Source organism: Protomyctophum bolini (assembly GCF_963924005.1).
Source record: "Protomyctophum bolini genome assembly, chromosome: 11".
Taxonomy (NCBI): domain Eukaryota; kingdom Metazoa; phylum Chordata; class Actinopteri; order Myctophiformes; family Myctophidae; genus Protomyctophum; species Protomyctophum bolini.
The window spans coordinates 3,451,875-3,468,525 of record NC_137872.1 but is presented as its reverse complement, the minus strand read 5'-3'; the positions used below and the strand labels follow the sequence as shown (position 1 = coordinate 3,468,525).

At 43.8% G+C, this 16,651-nt stretch overlaps 2 protein-coding genes across 2 annotated transcripts in view; both read left to right on the top strand.

Moving 5' to 3' along the window:
* Nucleotides 1-16,651, top strand: part of atp5mf (ATP synthase membrane subunit f) — a 382,603-nt gene that overhangs the window by 107,221 nt on the left and 258,731 nt on the right. The window lies entirely within an intron of this gene.
* LOC308323746 (actin, cytoplasmic 1) lies at nt 10,385-14,749 on the top strand. The gene is made up of 6 exons (XM_080775551.1): nt 10,385-10,487; nt 12,056-12,185; nt 12,327-12,566; nt 13,065-13,503; nt 13,628-13,809; nt 13,935-14,749. The coding sequence occupies exons 2-6, from the start codon at nt 12,063-12,065 to the stop codon at nt 14,076-14,078; spliced, it is 1,128 nt and encodes a 375-aa protein (XP_080631677.1). The 5' UTR covers nt 10,385-10,487; nt 12,056-12,062; the 3' UTR covers nt 14,079-14,749.

Sequence of the window (16,651 nt, the reverse complement as noted above, 5' to 3'; positions counted from 1 at the left end):
ACAGCTTTTTTTCTAGAAATTGCTGCAAAGCCTTTTAAACATGGGCCTATACATAACCTGGAGGCTGCAGCCTGTTGGTGCAGTATCGATGGTGTTGTTGTGAGTTCAGTTGTGAGGTTCCAAGTTCCAATCCAACTCCCAAACTTAATGTTATGTTATGTTATGCTTTAGCTGTTGAAAAATAGCAGATCTACACGCTCATAGCTCATGGGGAACAGCCAACAGTGGGAGGGTCATGTGTTTTGAGATCTCTTTAATCATATTATGTGGATAATTGATAGTATTATGTGACACTAAAATGTATGTTATGAATTGTGATGTCTCATGGGCATTGGGAATGCACTGGTATGAATCCAGGGTTGGTTTGGTCCATAGGAGGACCTTTATAAGGAGCACCTGCCACTGCCCGGGCAATCAATGTAGGATTGCACACCTGGTGCAGAGCAGACCTAGAGAGAGCCAACCTGGCCAGTGGGCTGTATATACTTATTTTTTTGTATGCTGTTTGTTGAAACGACCCTTTCATGTAAACTCTGCAAGGTGAATAAACGCACACAAAGGGTCAGTGTGAATGGCACCATGTCAGAGAGCAGAACCATGAGCACTGGAGCACCCCAGGGCTGCGTTAGCTCACCTGTCCTTTTTTACTCTGTATACAAATGAGTGTAGAAGTGGCAACCCGAACAATTACATCATTCAATTCTCGGATGACACTGCCATCTTAAGCCCTTCTGGATAAGGATAGGGATTTAGCTGACTACTTTTTAGAGGTACAGAACTTTGTAAAGTGGAGTGACGACAACCATTGTGCATCAAAAGACTTGGTTTTTCAGTACTTTTCACTATTTTTGAGCTGGTTCAGTGCCATTTTTGGGCCCGCACTACCTTCACACTATAGGACAAAGTGTGACAGTCCTCATCTAAGAACTAAACCAGTGGTTCTCAACCAGTGGTCCGGGGGGGACCACCAGTGGTTCTTGAGGGGGTTCCAGGTGGTCCCCATGCAGCTAAATGATGGAGAGTTGCTAACCAAATGGGCCCTTTTTAGATCTAGAGAACGATTTCACTCTTGAGAGCATAAAATTGTCTCCACAATTAGAGAATATAGAATAATTGTTACGTTTGACTGTTATCTCTACAACAAAATATTTTAGGTTTTAGGACTGAGAGGCTAAATCTCATCTCACCAATGCCAATAAATAGATATGGTCCTTGATATTTAAAAAAAGGTTGAAAACCATAAACATGCAGGAAGAACAACCACCAAAATGAATGCATAAAATAATCAGGCCAGTCTACAAGATAGTACATGCTCAAATCTACACGCTCATGTAGAGTGGCTAGTTGAACTATCCAAAAAGTTTTTTTTTTAATTTAGGGATAAGGGGTTTTTAGCGGTGACGAAAATGGAGCCCATACTCTGTGTTCATTTAACTCTGGGAGTGTGTGGAGCAGTACTGTGTAAGAAGGAAGTGATTGTCTGTCACTGCCATCTTGGGTAGAGAGAGCGAATCGGGGGGACCGGTTTGAGGAACAGGAAGGACATGGAGGCGGGGCTTTAGCAGCTGATGTGGGTGTGGCCTCGTGGCGGCGTGCGTTTCCACTGTAGGAGGGGAGGGTACTTCCTCGTTTTGGTCATCTGGCCTTATTTGAAGAGAGAAATATCTTGATTGGTGTCAACGGGGAGAGACCAAAGTGCTGTGGCAACACTCTCAGTTCCCCGAAAGAGGTCTGTGTCTCTGTGTGTCACATACGGTACACACGCACACACACACACGCACACACACGCACGCACGCACACACACACACACACACACACACGCACACGCACACACACGCACGCACGCACGCACGCACGCACATGAACACACGCACGCAAACACACAAAGAGAGAGACAGACAGGCACACATAAAGAGAGAGAGACGGGCGGGCAGCACACATACTGTACATGTTGATGCGTATGGATATATACAGTATAGGTGCATATACAGCATGCACGCATAGTACGGTAGATCTATGATTATATGCTTGTCCAAATGATGTGTATAATGTGTTGCATGATGGGTGAGAGAGAATAACAGAAGATGACGCTAGCTATAGTGAAAGGTCAACTGAGAGGTCAACTGTCACTTACTGTGTGGTGGCCTGGCCACAGACGCACGCACGCACGCACACACACACGCACACACACGTCACACACACACACACGTCACACACACCAAAGAGCAGTTATTTTTGTGATTGCTGAATCATTCAAGGTGGTATTCTTCGTAATCATCACAAAATGCATATTCGTCACAAAATGCATATTCGTCATGAAATGTGTGGTAAACTAAGCATACTGTACTCCAGTCAGTGACTGTACAAGAGATTATAGGAAAGAAAAACAACAAGAGATAATAATAATAATACAATCCAAATAAAAGTGAAGAACTATCTGTCTCTCTCTCTCACACAGTATCTCTCTCTCTCTCTCTCTCTCTCTCTCTCTCACACACACACACACAGTATCGTCATAGATAGCATTTATTTATGATCAGCAGTTCAGAATAACACACACACGCACACATGCATGCCACGCACGCACGCAGGCACGAACACACACACACACACACACACACACACACACACACACACACACACACACACACACAGTGGGCACTGGGTTACTGTTTGACTTATCACATGGTTTTGGTGTAGCCTTCATGACCTCAGGGTTTTATGTCCCTGAGTCACCTGCCCCTTCAGTGACATAATAACATTAACCCATTCTGACCTCAGATCAGATTCTAAAAATTAGATTTTTCAAAAATAACAGACCTACAAGCTCGTAGCGCGCCACTCGGTGGCGCGCTATCAGCTTGTAGATCTGCTATTTTTCAATAGCTAAAGCATAGCATAATGCTAAAACCAAAAGGGGTTATTCATTCCCGACCAAAATGTGTTAAGAGAGCTGGCCTTGTGGCCCAACATTAACAACACATCGCTGTAAGGTAATCCAAATGCTAACTGCACTGGACTTAATGCCACTTTGAATTTATTATAATCCCAAAAAGGTGTTTCATTTTGCCCAATATATAACATTGTGCTTTGTTTTAGTGGTTCACAGAGCTATGGTATGAGTCTGTGGAGATGTAATCTGCAGAGAAGAAAAAATATGGAAAACAGTGGATTATCAAAATGCTGTTTTATATTTTAAAAAACCTCTCTCTATTGTATTATTTTTCTTTTAAGATTATTTTGATAGCAACCATGAGAGAGAGAGAGAGACAGGAAGCAGGGAATGACCGGATCAAAATGATATTCTAAATATCTCTGTATTGTAAAATAAATATTGATATAACTGCGGGTTATCTGGGTTCAACCCAGAACTATTTGTGCCTCCACAGAAAACAATGACAGCGAGATCGAACCAAAGACCTGTGACAATGACAAGCACCGAAAGGCTGACAACAAAAACAGTTAGAACTGGTCAGAGATATAATGATGACACCATCTGGGCCATGCAGTCAGGCTAAAAAAAGGCCTTCTTGCTTAATATTAGAATATCCACACCAAGTAACTTCAATACTGAGTGTAAGAGCCATTATGACCTAATGTTTTGTTGATTGAGAGTGTCACTGCAGCTTGGTCAGTGTCTGGGCCAGCCCAGGTATTTAAGCAGGCTCCTGATCAGGCACAGGTGTTGCCAGTGGCAGACGGCAGAGGCTAACCGTTTTCCACTGTGTTCAGGAGGAGGCTGGTCCCCTGTGTTTGTTAGTGTTTCTTTCTTATTATTTTACAGTTTGTACTGGCACACGTAAGAACTTCCACCTGGCACTCGGCAACCGGTATAGTACCATTAAGTATAGGACTTTAGGCACTACACTGAGAAAAGGTTAGTTTACAACTCAACCAGATATTTATCATGGGGTCTGAATGAACTTCTCCCGTTCGCTTCCACTTGTTTCCACCTTTAGCTTGACAAGTAGTCTGTTTAGGCGACCACTATTAATGGTTATGGCCAATAAACACAACATCCAAAGTGTCTGTGTATAAATACATGTCATGGGAAAAGTCATTAGATAATTCATTAGGTGGTTGTTTTATTGCAGTTAGTGGGGACCTTGGCAGCAATAATAAGGCCCTGGCTTATACTGGGACTGCACTGTCTGTCGGCCTGAGTGTAAACACACTGTTATGATACAGGAGACCAGACTTTCCTTGGCCCGGTATTCCGAGCACTCGGCTGACAGACATTCCCAGAGAGAAGCGTTGACAACGCGTTACTTAGCCAGAGAGACCTCTCACTTAGAGTAGAGGCTGCCGGCCATGATACACACACATTCAAACTCACACATACTGTAAGTACACACACTCACTCACACTGTAGACCTTCAGATGTGAACTAGTGTACACAAACACGCTGTTATACGGAACAAACAAAGCAAGGTGAGAGGTCAGTTCATTGCATGTCCGTATAGATTCATGAAAGGCATTCTTCATCAATGTCTTCATCGTTATGCTAACATGCTGTCTTCATCAGTGTATAGTCAACCTCACAGATGTTATAGTTCATTTCCAAAGTGATCAAATTACTTTGTGCAATTAAATGGTCAGCTAGATGATGATAAAAAGGTGAGTATCTACCATTTCAGAAGGGGAACTTTGACAGGAAAAGACTCGCTCACCGTATAGAAAAAGAAGTAAAACTTCTAGACTGAGACTTAGAAAAATATATTTTATTTTATTTTATGATGCTGTGCTCATCATGGTGCTCTGTGCTCATGGTGCAATTAAAAAGCAAATGTTTCGGTCCTCAGACCTTCGTCAGTGCTATCTACCATTTCAGGAATTGTTTACTAATGAATTACATTGTTTCGGTACTTTGGTGTTTAAACTTTTAGCATTCCTTCTTTCTCTAGTGTCGAAAAACAACTATCCTCTCTCTCTCTCTCTCTCTCTCTCTCTCTCTCTCTCTCTCTCTCTCTCTCTCTCTCAATTCAATGCAATTTAAATGAAGGTGAAGTAAAACTAAAATGCACTAAATTGCGGCGAGTTGGTTGGTTCTCCGGATAGTTCTCTGGCTCAGAGCAAGTTTGGATCTCAGTGAGGTGTGGACTGGATCAGCTACAGTATGTGGGGGAAGATCCAGACACAATTTAACAGAAGCAGAGCTCCTGTCGTCTTCCTGTCACACATTTCCCCAATGTCCTAATTTGTAAATTATGCCTAATATGTTCCTGAAACGGGCTGGTGCAACTATAGCGAATGTTGAAATCTTGGATGTTCTAATTAGGCTGTAATGAATGGATATAAAAAACTCCAAATTAAAACGTCTAACACAGAGCTTGTATTTTACAATTGTCACATTGTCATGTAATTCAAGATAATACGTCAAGTATTCTATTGCTTATTAATACATATCTGATTTAATTTAAACACTGAGATTCAAGATTTGATAATGCTCTGTTTAGATGTTGCTAAGCAACTCCTAGTCTTTATGGCAAATAACACATGGCTCTCAGCCAATTAGATTGCTTGATCAGAACAGATAATTAAACAATAACTCACTCCAGTCCAAGCCATGGTATATTGTCATTTGTGTCGGGCCGATGTGATATAACGACAGCATATATATGGCCTGGAGTGAGTTATTGCTTCTATAAAACAGATACCAAATAAATGGTAACATGAAAATCAAAGACAGTAGACCTTGGCTGCCTGCAGAAACAAGGCAGTTGCAATGTTTACATTTAGATGTTGATCTTCAACTACATCAGTTTCATCTATATGCGCATACCCACTATAATGGTATTTGATGCTGTTCGAGCATTTAAACCCACACCTTCTTTTGTAACCTCGTTCCCAATTAGATCTCCATCTCACGAGGAGATAAAAAGCTAGAAAAGAACTATCTGCCAAAAGTGTCTAACAGGAAGTACAGAACTTAATTGGAACTAAGTACAGGGCCACGTCTAGCCTATTGGAACATCCCACAACCCTGTACTTCCGGTTTGACACACGTTTAGGAGATAAATGTTGCCCAGCAGCAGCTTACCTTTTTCTTGACACCAGTAGTAATTAAAGCATTTGAAATTGACAGGCCAATTTTGTCTGCTTCATTTGTTTTTCATTCATCTCATTCCAAGAAAGGAACGCTCTAATATCAACTCAAAGTTCAACTTCCATTTTGCTGTGGATCTTTATCCTACAGTACTAATATACAATTATTTTCCCCCTTTCTTTTTCTCCGCAGCACAAAGTAAAAACATAATAAATAGGGCCTATAGTCTAATTACCCAAACTAAAGTACATCATCATAGTGTGGGAATCGTTTTAGTTTTATATTTTTTACTGTTTTAAACGAATAGATTGATCAAGCAGATCTTTTCTGTTGCATCTTCTTCCCAGGATGCAATTATCGGGATCCGATATATCTGAGTTCTAATCTGGCACATCACAAAGGTCACATTGAAAGGATCACATCAACTGTATCAGCATGATCGCCTGACTCACTCACTCATTCATTGCCTACAAACATGTGCATTACATATACCACACGCACGTGCACACACCTACGCACGCACGCACACACCTACGCATGCACGCACGCAGGCACGCACGCACGCACGCAGGCACGGTCACACGCACGCAAAACCTACAGATACTGAGCCACTCCTTTACGGCCCTGGATTAAACATTTCCCGGAGCCAAAGCCAATCCCCGTTTACGACATCACAGCGTCAACATCACGGTGACACAATCTTTCACATGAGTCTGTCAGTTCAAACTTCTATTCACCACATCACAGCAGGCAGCCGACCCATATAACTAACATGGTAACTCACCCCTAAAGCTACTTTATCAGGCAGATACATTACCAAAGAGAAAGGCCAAGCTATCCTTCACCATATGTGGGCAGATATGTCATGTGTTGGGCTCACAGACGTCAACCGATAATAAACTGTGCCTTGAGATTTGTGCCCATTACATTAACAACCTAATTCCAGGCCCAGATCCTGTAAATGAATACATGGACCCAAAGGCAGACCTTTGATCTCCTCAAAGCTAGAATTCTTTCCTCCCATAAACAGGCACGGGTCGGGCCATATAGCTGTATAGAGAGAGACTCACTCGTCACCACACAGCCGTTATACAGCCAATATCATATATATGGGTTAATGGACTGTGTCTATGCTATTTTAAAGGACGATCACTTTTGGAAGAAAGGAACAAAAAGGGCCTGGGCCGTGGCTCAGCGGTCCAGGCACCTTGGCTGGTATAATCCAGTCTGGCAGTGTGCCGCGGGTTCGACTCCCGATCCCGACGGCCTTTAAACTGCATGTCTTCCCCCCCCATCTCTCTCCCCATTTCCTGTCAGCCTGTACTGTCTGTCTGTCCCTCTATAAAAACAATATAAAATAAAGGCGAAAGCCACAACACAAAAAAACATTTAAAGAAAGGAAAAAAAGGAGAACTAGACTTAAAATGTGTCCATAAAAGGCCTATAATATATCTTTCTTTGTGAACATCCATAAGGGTCGGGGGGGGGATAAGGGGGGGGATTCCCACAAGTTTGGCGGTCACATGATCGAGCACTCAACACAGTTAAGCCTAATTTATACGTAGTCATACAATGGTGTCACTCACGGATGCGCTCACCGGAAATAACTGATTTGCGAGCCGAAGATCTGATTTTGGGGGGCCTGAAAATTATCGTGTTATTATGACTGGATGATATAAATGATTCAAGGCTACATTCAAGCGATTGTGACTGCAGAGAGCGAGATATAAGAGAAGGAAAACAGAATTAGAGGGACAGACAGGCAACACAAAGGAAAGATTGCAAGAGGAAGTTGTAGCAGAGGAAGTATGGAATGGATCAGTGGGTATACAACATACAGCATGCTAGCATGAGGAGGGGGCTAGTTGCAGCGAGCGGGGACACCCAACACCCATCCTGGGGGTGGGAGGGTTGGCACTAACAGCACTGTATGCATACGTAGAGGCCTTAACTCATTCTGACCTGAGATCAGATTCATACGAGGTTTCCACTGGACAACACACTGGTCTGATTAACCCATTCTGACCTGAGATCAGATTCTAAAAATGTCAGTCGTTCTTCGAATTTTTCAAAAATAGCAGACCTACAAGCTCGTATCGCGCCACTCGGTGGCGCGATATGAGCTTGTAGATCTGCTATTTTTCAATAGCTAAAGCATAACATGATGCCAACACCAAAATGGGTGCCCGGTCAGAATGGGTTAAGTCACTATGCGGACCAGAGCCATGGGAAGAAAAGAAAATAAGGAGAGAGAGGGGTAGAAATAAAATGAGGCCTGCATGCGGGCCGGGGTAGAGGAGACAGTAGAACATAAGCATATAATAAAAATAGAAGAAGGGAGGAGGTTAGTGTTAGAGGAGGTAAAAAGAGGAGAGGGTCACACAGTCAGAACTGGAGCAGCAGCGAGCAGAGAGAGAGAGAGAGCTTTATCAGCTTATGATAATACTGTTGTCTGTGGTCTGAAGGCTTATAACAGGACGTGAATCAGGGATGTGGAACATTTAGCATTCTACTGTAGCCCAAGGCCTGGGCCTGGCCTGACTCGCATACTACTACTATAGCCTAGTGTGTGTGTGTGTGTGTGTGTGTGTGTGTGTGTGTGTGTGTGTGTGTGTGTGTGTGTGTGTGTGTGTGTGTGTGTGTGTGTGTGTGTGTGTGTGTGTGTGTGTGTGTGTGTGTGTGTGTGTGTGTGTGTGTGTGTGTGTGTGTGTGTGTGTGTGTGTGTGTGTGTGTGTGTGTGTGTAGGGGTGGGGTGCGAGCAGAGGTGAATGAAAAGGACCCATAGGTGTGTCTGTGAGCAGTAGGTGAGGGGGGGGGGGGCTGACAGAGGTGCTGGTCCAGATAAGGGTTGCAAATATTGTCTGCCTGCCTGCCTGTCTGTCTGTCTGTCTGCCCGTCCGTCCGTCTGTCTGTCAGCAGGTAGTTGCCTTAGTGCTTCCTGCTTCCTCTCTCTCGCCCTAGAGACTGACAGTCTGACACAATAGCTGAGCTGTACATGACGGAACAGCGAACTGACACGGTGCCTGAGACACCCTCATAGCCCTGCAACAGTATACTTCCGTTCCGCTTAGTTAAAACATGATGTCTGTACACAGTACAGCATGTTGCTCCCAGCTCCCCACACACACACTTTGCTCAATACAAATCTATTGCAAACAACAAGGGTGCTTTAAAAATAAGTTTTAGCCCAATATCACAAAATATGTTCAAAAGGCCCAATGTATTATCCAGACCCACCTTCCAATAATAGGATATATATATATATCTATGCTGCTGTCAACTGACTTACTATAGGCAGTTGTTGATAACTGAAGCTGTAGGCTATACCTAAAAAGACAGGACAGGACAAGAGTCGACAGTTCCTTGAAAACACAAACAGGCCTATATGGCTGTGGAATGGCCATATTATCAACAGGCGTGGGCAGAGGAACTGTTAAAGTGGTGTGAAGTGTGAACCCAGGCCTTGCAGTGACCTAGCTCCGCCAGTGTGTACAGTACATGTGTGTTTGATTTGGTAATGCAATGGCTCTATGACTCTCTATGACTGTTTGTAAACAATTGTAAGTATTGCCTTTGTTAAATGTTAAATGTTTTGTCTGTGTCGGACGCAAGGAAGACTAGCTTTTGTCAAGGCAAAAGCTAATGGGGATCCTTATAAACAATAAACAATAAACTCCCACTGAGTTTAGCATGGTATTCAAAGTGGACAGCACAACAATAATGTTGTGCTGCGCACACACACACACACACACACACACACACACACACACACACACACACACACACACACACACACACACACACACACACACATTACATTGCATGATGTACATGTCTGTATGTATGGGACCAAAGTGGACATTTTGGAATGACATTTGGGGCGTTGGTGAAAGTAACTGTCATGGTTAGCGTCTGAGTACTATTTCATTCTCACTTTAGTATAGCCTTGGTTCATGGGTGACGTCACAACAACATCAAAACTCAATAACTGTGCATGTGCACGAGAAGACTTTCTCAAATATACTGTATTATAAGCAAGTCTGTGCATAATTTAACCTATATAGCAAACAACATAGCTCGGGATTAGGCTCACTAGGCCTCATAACATTCATCCCCATCCCTTTTATTTTCTCCAATCCTATCCTACTCTCTCTCTCTCTCTCTCTCTCTTGCTCGCTCTCTCTCTCTCTCTCTCAAATCGCGAGCGGTCAGTGCAGCAGTGTGCACGCGACGCGCCCGGGTGCATGACGCTGAGCCAATCAGAGGGCGCGAATCCGAAAGTTTACCTTTTATGGCTCGAGCCGGGCAACTGACGGCATATAAAAGCACGCGCCCACCATTACTGAATTCACTCTGAGCGCCGTCACACGCAACTTGTGCGGGATATCATTTGCCTGAAACACCGGTTCCCTTTTAAGCGAAAAGCCCCCCCACCCAAAGGTAAGCCTTCTATACAATAGTAACATCTTAAAACAATGTCATCGTGTTATTGCAGCGATGTTTTAAACTGTCAAATGTTTGGTGAATTAAGATTATGCATGTAAAAAAAAAAATGACAGGAAGCACGAGGCTCTTTGTCTTGTCATAGCCTGAACGTTTAGTAATTTTTCTGCTAGTGCAATGATTTAACCCTCACAACTTGCTAATTTAAAAGCATTAAAGCGTTCATGCTTTTTAGTTTTCATCAACTATTTTGTAACCGTGTTCGTAGTTTAGCAGCGCACAGGTGCTTTTGGACTTTGGAATCTAGCTGCTTCACTGTGTGTGTGTGAACCGGTCTCAACCACCGGCTTTATTACGTTTATTGGTGTAGTTTTCCGACGCATGCATTCTTTCACCGTGTGTGTACCTTTTCCGCTGGCTTGTTAGTGGTGCTTTTGGACCTTGAGGTTCCGTTTTTGGTTCGGGATGTTCCCTTTGTGCGCGCGTTGCGGCGGGGTGTGACCTACTTTAGCCTGCTGCTGCTTGCTAGCACGTAGCCACATCCATGCTAGCACCGCCGCCCTTCAACCCCCATTTACCAAGCAAGCCCATCGAGAGTAGCATTTATTTGACGGTGCCTTGAAAGTAAACTTCCTCTTTATTTATAAGCAATGCTGCTCCTGTATCCAGACTGCATTTGCAATGTGTTTGTTTAAATGCTTTTCGAGATTTACTCGACCCACCGGCATAAGAGTTTAGTTTGGTTGGGTTATATTATATATTTTAATGAATTGCGCCTGGCATTGTCTTGAATAATTCTCTTATATCCGGCTTATAAACTGGGGGGAGAGACGGTAGAAATTGCTCAACAACTTGTGGTTTGTCCAGTAATATAAAGGCGTGGCTTTCAGGAAATGGAGCATCGACTTGAGATAGAGGCCAACTGATGACTCAACATCTGAGTTAATCATATTGTACAACTTAACGACGTTATATCGTCAGTCATCCGGCTGTTATTCATGCATTTTGAACACTGCTGTAAGATTAGTCACTAGATCTGTCGCTATGGGGTGGGTCCTGTATGCAGTAAATTAAGTGGGTTAGGTTTATTCTACCCAGACCCAGTAGTGTGACGCAGTACTATTGTGCAAAAGATTATAGTGGTCGACATGTTCTCGAAAGCGGTCCGATTTTCGTGACCGTGGGAGGGGTTAGCAGAGGTGGAGGGGGTGGGTGGTAAACTTGAGGGAGTGGTCGCGTCGGGGTTCTGAAAATGTCGAATGTTCCCTTCTCTGAACACTGCCGCTCTGGCCGCGCGCCACGCCGCCGGTAGCCGCAAAGCTGCTCAAACCAAACCATGTCCTTATATGGTAATAACAGAATGCAGCGCCACTTCCTTTGTCTGGGCTGTTGGAATGTGTGGCTCTGGCGCCACCCAGTGGTTGAATTGCGTAACTGCAACTGCTGGGTAACAGGAAGTGAGACTGTGATGTGATGAAGCGCTGTGGTGCTGCTTTATGGGAAGTGTATTCATTTTCAGCGTTTTGGATTACATTAACGTTTTTTTAACTCTTTTTCTTCAACAGTTCAGCCATGGAAGATGAAATCGCCGCACTGGTTGTTGACAACGGATCCGGTATGTGCAAAGCCGGATTCGCCGGAGACGACGCTCCACGTGCTGTCTTCCCATCCATCGTCGGTCGCCCCAGGCATCAGGTGAGGAATTCTGCCACATAATATTGTACCGACCAGGCCCAATCTGTATTATTTCACCATGTTTTACTATAAATTAAACAGACTTGTGATCTATATATATACAGTTTAAACTAACTGAATCTTGTTTTGTCTACTCTATAGGGAGTGATGGTGGGTATGGGCCAGAAAGACAGCTACGTTGGAGACGAAGCCCAGAGCAAGAGGGGTATCCTAACACTGAAGTACCCCATCGAGCACGGTATTGTCACCAACTGGGACGACATGGAGAAGATCTGGCATCACACGTTCTACAACGAGCTGAGAGTTGCACCCGAGGAGCACCCTGTCCTGCTCACAGAGGCCCCCCTCAACCCCAAAGCCAACAGGGAGAAGATGACCCAGGTATATTATAATGCACCCACAACTTAAGCCTCATTTAAAATATGCCATTTCTATCCTAAAGTATAGACTTGTCACTGAACAGAAACAAAACTATAGGCCATACCCTCATTTTTCCTACTTGGTTTCCCTCTTCTGTTCTCACCCTCTCCTCCAGGACCTCTCTCCTATAAGATGATCTATCATCTTTTCTATGGAAACAAAAAGGTCTTTCTCTCATCTGTGTGCTTTTTCTGCACTTCTGGCCATAATTAATGAATGAATATGGTTCAGCTGATGGAACAGCACATTTTGTTGTTTTTTTAATGAGCTTTAAGTAACTTTGGATAATTGACATGCACAAGTGTGACTTGAAGGAATGTTGACTTTTTTTGCACCAATCTCCACTAACCGCTCCCTCCTTATAGACTCACTGCTGCATGTTCTGAGTGCAGTGTCCACACAAAGCTGAGAAATCTACACTTAATACAATGCTTAACCGTTTCTGTCTTGTCTTTGCAGATCATGTTCGAGACCTTCAACACCCCTGCCATGTACGTTGCCATCCAGGCTGTGCTGTCCCTGTATGCCTCTGGTCGTACCACCGGTATCGTCATGGACTCCGGTGATGGTGTGACCCACACAGTGCCCATCTACGAGGGATATGCCCTGCCCCACGCCATCCTCCGTCTCGATCTGGCCGGTCGCGACCTCACAGACTACCTCATGAAGATCCTGACGGAGCGTGGTTACTCCTTCACCACCACCGCTGAGAGGGAAATCGTGCGTGACATCAAGGAGAAGCTGTGCTACGTCGCCCTGGACTTCGAACAGGAGATGGGCACCGCCGCCTCCTCTTCCTCCCTGGAGAAGAGCTACGAGCTGCCCGACGGGCAGGTCATCACCATCGGCAATGAGAGGTTCCGTTGCCCAGAGGCCCTCTTCCAGCCTTCATTCCTCGGTAAGTTTGACACTAGGACGAACATCATTTAGTCTCAGTATTATATTCCCAGCTTATCTAGTTTATAAAGCATCATGGTTCCTTGTACTGATCAGCTCTCATCTCTGCCCTCTCCCCATTATAGGAATGGAGTCCTGCGGTATCCACGAGACCACCTACAACAGCATCATGAAGTGCGACGTCGACATCCGTAAAGACCTGTATGCCAACACTGTTCTGTCCGGTGGTACCACCATGTACCCAGGCATTGCTGACAGGATGCAGAAGGAGATCACAGCCCTGGCCCCATCTACCATGAAGATCAAGGTGAGCTGACTATGAGTCTAAAACTCAAATGCATCTCATGGCCTCTGAATTGTATGGGCATATGGTATTACCTTGGTGCATGATAAAAGAACCGTCATTAATTGTGTCTCTTCTACCCTCTGCAGATCATTGCCCCACCAGAGCGTAAATACTCTGTCTGGATCGGAGGCTCCATCCTGGCCTCTCTGTCCACCTTCCAACAGATGTGGATCAGCAAGCAGGAATACGATGAGTCCGGCCCTTCCATCGTCCACCGCAAATGCTTCTAAACAGACTGTTCCTCCTTTTTTCCCTCCCCGACCAAACGCCCAAACAACGACTTCAGCTCTGCGCAAAACCACGTACACACCACACATTCTCATACACACTCAGGCGCAGAGCCTAGACGACCAACTCATTGGCATGGCTTCAGTTACTTTTGGCGCTTGACTCAGGATAAAAAAAAAAAACTGGAACGGTGAAGGTGACAGTAATGTTTTTGGTTAAGTAAAAAAAAAAAACACCCCAAGGTTCTACAGTTGCATCTGTGAGGACTTAAAAAAATGTACATTTTTTGTTCGAGTCATTCCAAATGTTTGTTAACTGCATTGTTCACACATATTCCAAATGTTGACTGCATTGTTCAGACACGTATTTGCCTCTGTGAAGGCTACCCAGTGGTTGGCGCATACTTAAAAACATGGTTGTAGTATCGCTTGTTGTAAATTATGTCTGGGTTTTTTGTACTTTCAGCCTTAAAACTTGGTCCTGTTAATTTTTTTTTTTTGTTATGCAAAACCCATTCGTGACCTGTTCCTTCCCCTTGTTGGAGAGGTTCCATCCCTGGGGTGGTGGGGCGAGGGGTCTCGAGGTGACGGGGTAACATGGGGTGCCAGACCGGTGGGCCAACCTGTACACTGACTAAACAATCCAATAAAAGTGCACATGTGTTCCGACATTACTACTGACTCTGTCTTGTTCATCATGCTACAATTTTCTTATACTAACTGCAAGTTTAAATCTAGTATTGGTTTTTTGGCTAAAGAGCACGGTCACACTGCACTTCCAATGCATTTCAATGGGAACTGTGTTAAGGTTTAGTCATTTGTATATTTAGTCGTGATCCTCAGTCTTAACTTCTTTAGTTTACTAAATATCAGTTTTTATTCTTGCTGCAATGTTAATTTAGCCAGAATCGTCTTGACTAATGCACCCTTTTTAGTCTTTAAATTTCTGACGACAAATCAAACTAGTCTTTGTAACTGGTGTAGTTTGCTGCTGTGGAGGCTCAGAGCCTCAGCCTGATCTCATTCATGAAGTGATATCTTAACCACTAGACCAAAGGGATATCCCTATGGACCCGAGTTCGAATCCCAGGCATTACACTGCCATTTGTGGATCTCTGCAAAAGAAAAAGGACATTGCAATGAATTGGCAGTCGTGTGCTCTTAAGGCTTAACATTTTGTTTGCATATTCATGATTGACATGTAATTGTGAATGCTGGGATCATACAGTGCATCGATGCTTCACATTTGGAGGGGAATGAATCTAGTCCATTAATCTCAATTCCTGGTTTGACATTTTAGAACTACACAAACTACACTTGAGGGTGTTGGTTTGGAGAAACCCTGGACTCCAATGTGTAAATCCTTGCAGATTCACTAACCAGGAGAGAGAAGCTGACCCCCACAAACCCTGCCATGACCTTTATCCTGGAATTAAACTTGCAAAATGTATATACAAGCTATCTAAAGCTCTTTAGTAATGCCTCCAGCGGTTGACTAGTTTAAACAATGACACTACCACAGAAGTAAGCAGCTCCTATATGTAGTCAAATTTGTCTCAAAGCAGGATGGGTGCCAGCAGAGCTGTGCAAATGTGGGGCCTTAATACTGTTGACACATACTTTTGCCATGTCAACATCACCCTTTTCAGACGTTTCAGTCTCACTGGACTCATTTGTGCAGTTATTAGAGGGTCCATATTCAAGACCTAATTGTATTTTTCCATTAGCACCGGCAGAAATCTGAGAGGATGATGAGGCTATGAGGGCATCTGGGAAAAGCACTATGTATGATAGGCCTAATGCTATTGGTCTGTCAGGAATGAGCGGGTCCGTCCACCCAGATGTCCCGATGACTCATCAGAGACTTTATGTAAGGATGTACCAGATGACCTCATGCTCCAACGTGTACATTTTGTTCAGGCGTAAAGGAATAATCTGGTGTTTACCTCAAGTATCTCCGAGCTACACTGCTGTCCGTGGACTATCAATTTCACTTTATAGTTTTACATTTAAATGACACTTTCTCATTCAGATATAGTCAGGAGGTCTTGGACCTGCTCTCTGGCTTGATAGTAGTTTTATGGTCATAGTAATTGGACAACTATTGTAAGTATACGTGATTGTAGAATGTAGATGATGACTGGGTAAGATGATACAGGGTGTAACTGTGGCTTGTCAATGCACAAATACAAGCCAGCCTCATACCACATAGAAAAACAAATCATTTATCTTCAACCCCCCAACTCAGGTCTTACTAAACGATAAAATTGCTCATGAATTTCATTAATGTTATAATTGACACCAAATTAAGCCTGACTACGGTAAATACTCATTTAGGGTAATGATCTTTGTGTGTTTTAATTTATTTTAAAGAAAAAGTAACGTTTTTGGTGCTGAGACACCACAAAAACAGAATCTTAAAAACAAGAGGGGGGGCTCACAACTCCCTTTTGAATGCTTCAAAATCAAGTAAGTAGAATTAATTTGCTTTAACAATAGCATTCGTTCTCTCTCTCTCTCTCTCTCTCTCTCTCTCTCTCCCCGCCCCCCCCCCTCTCCCAATATTTCTTTGGTGA

What these genes read in the sequence shown, in the direction of transcription:
- LOC308323746 (XM_080775551.1), top strand. Translation starts at nt 12,063, where the DNA reads ATGGAAGATGAAATCGCCGCACTGGTTGTTGACAACGGATCCGGTATG. An exon ending in TCGGTCGCCCCAGGCATCAG is followed by an intron (nt 12,186 to 12,326) that starts GTGAGGAATTCT and finishes TCTACTCTATAG; the next exon opens with GGAGTGATGGTGGGTATGGG. An exon ending in ACAGGGAGAAGATGACCCAG is followed by an intron (nt 12,567 to 13,064) that starts GTATATTATAAT and finishes TTGTCTTTGCAG; the next exon opens with ATCATGTTCGAGACCTTCAA.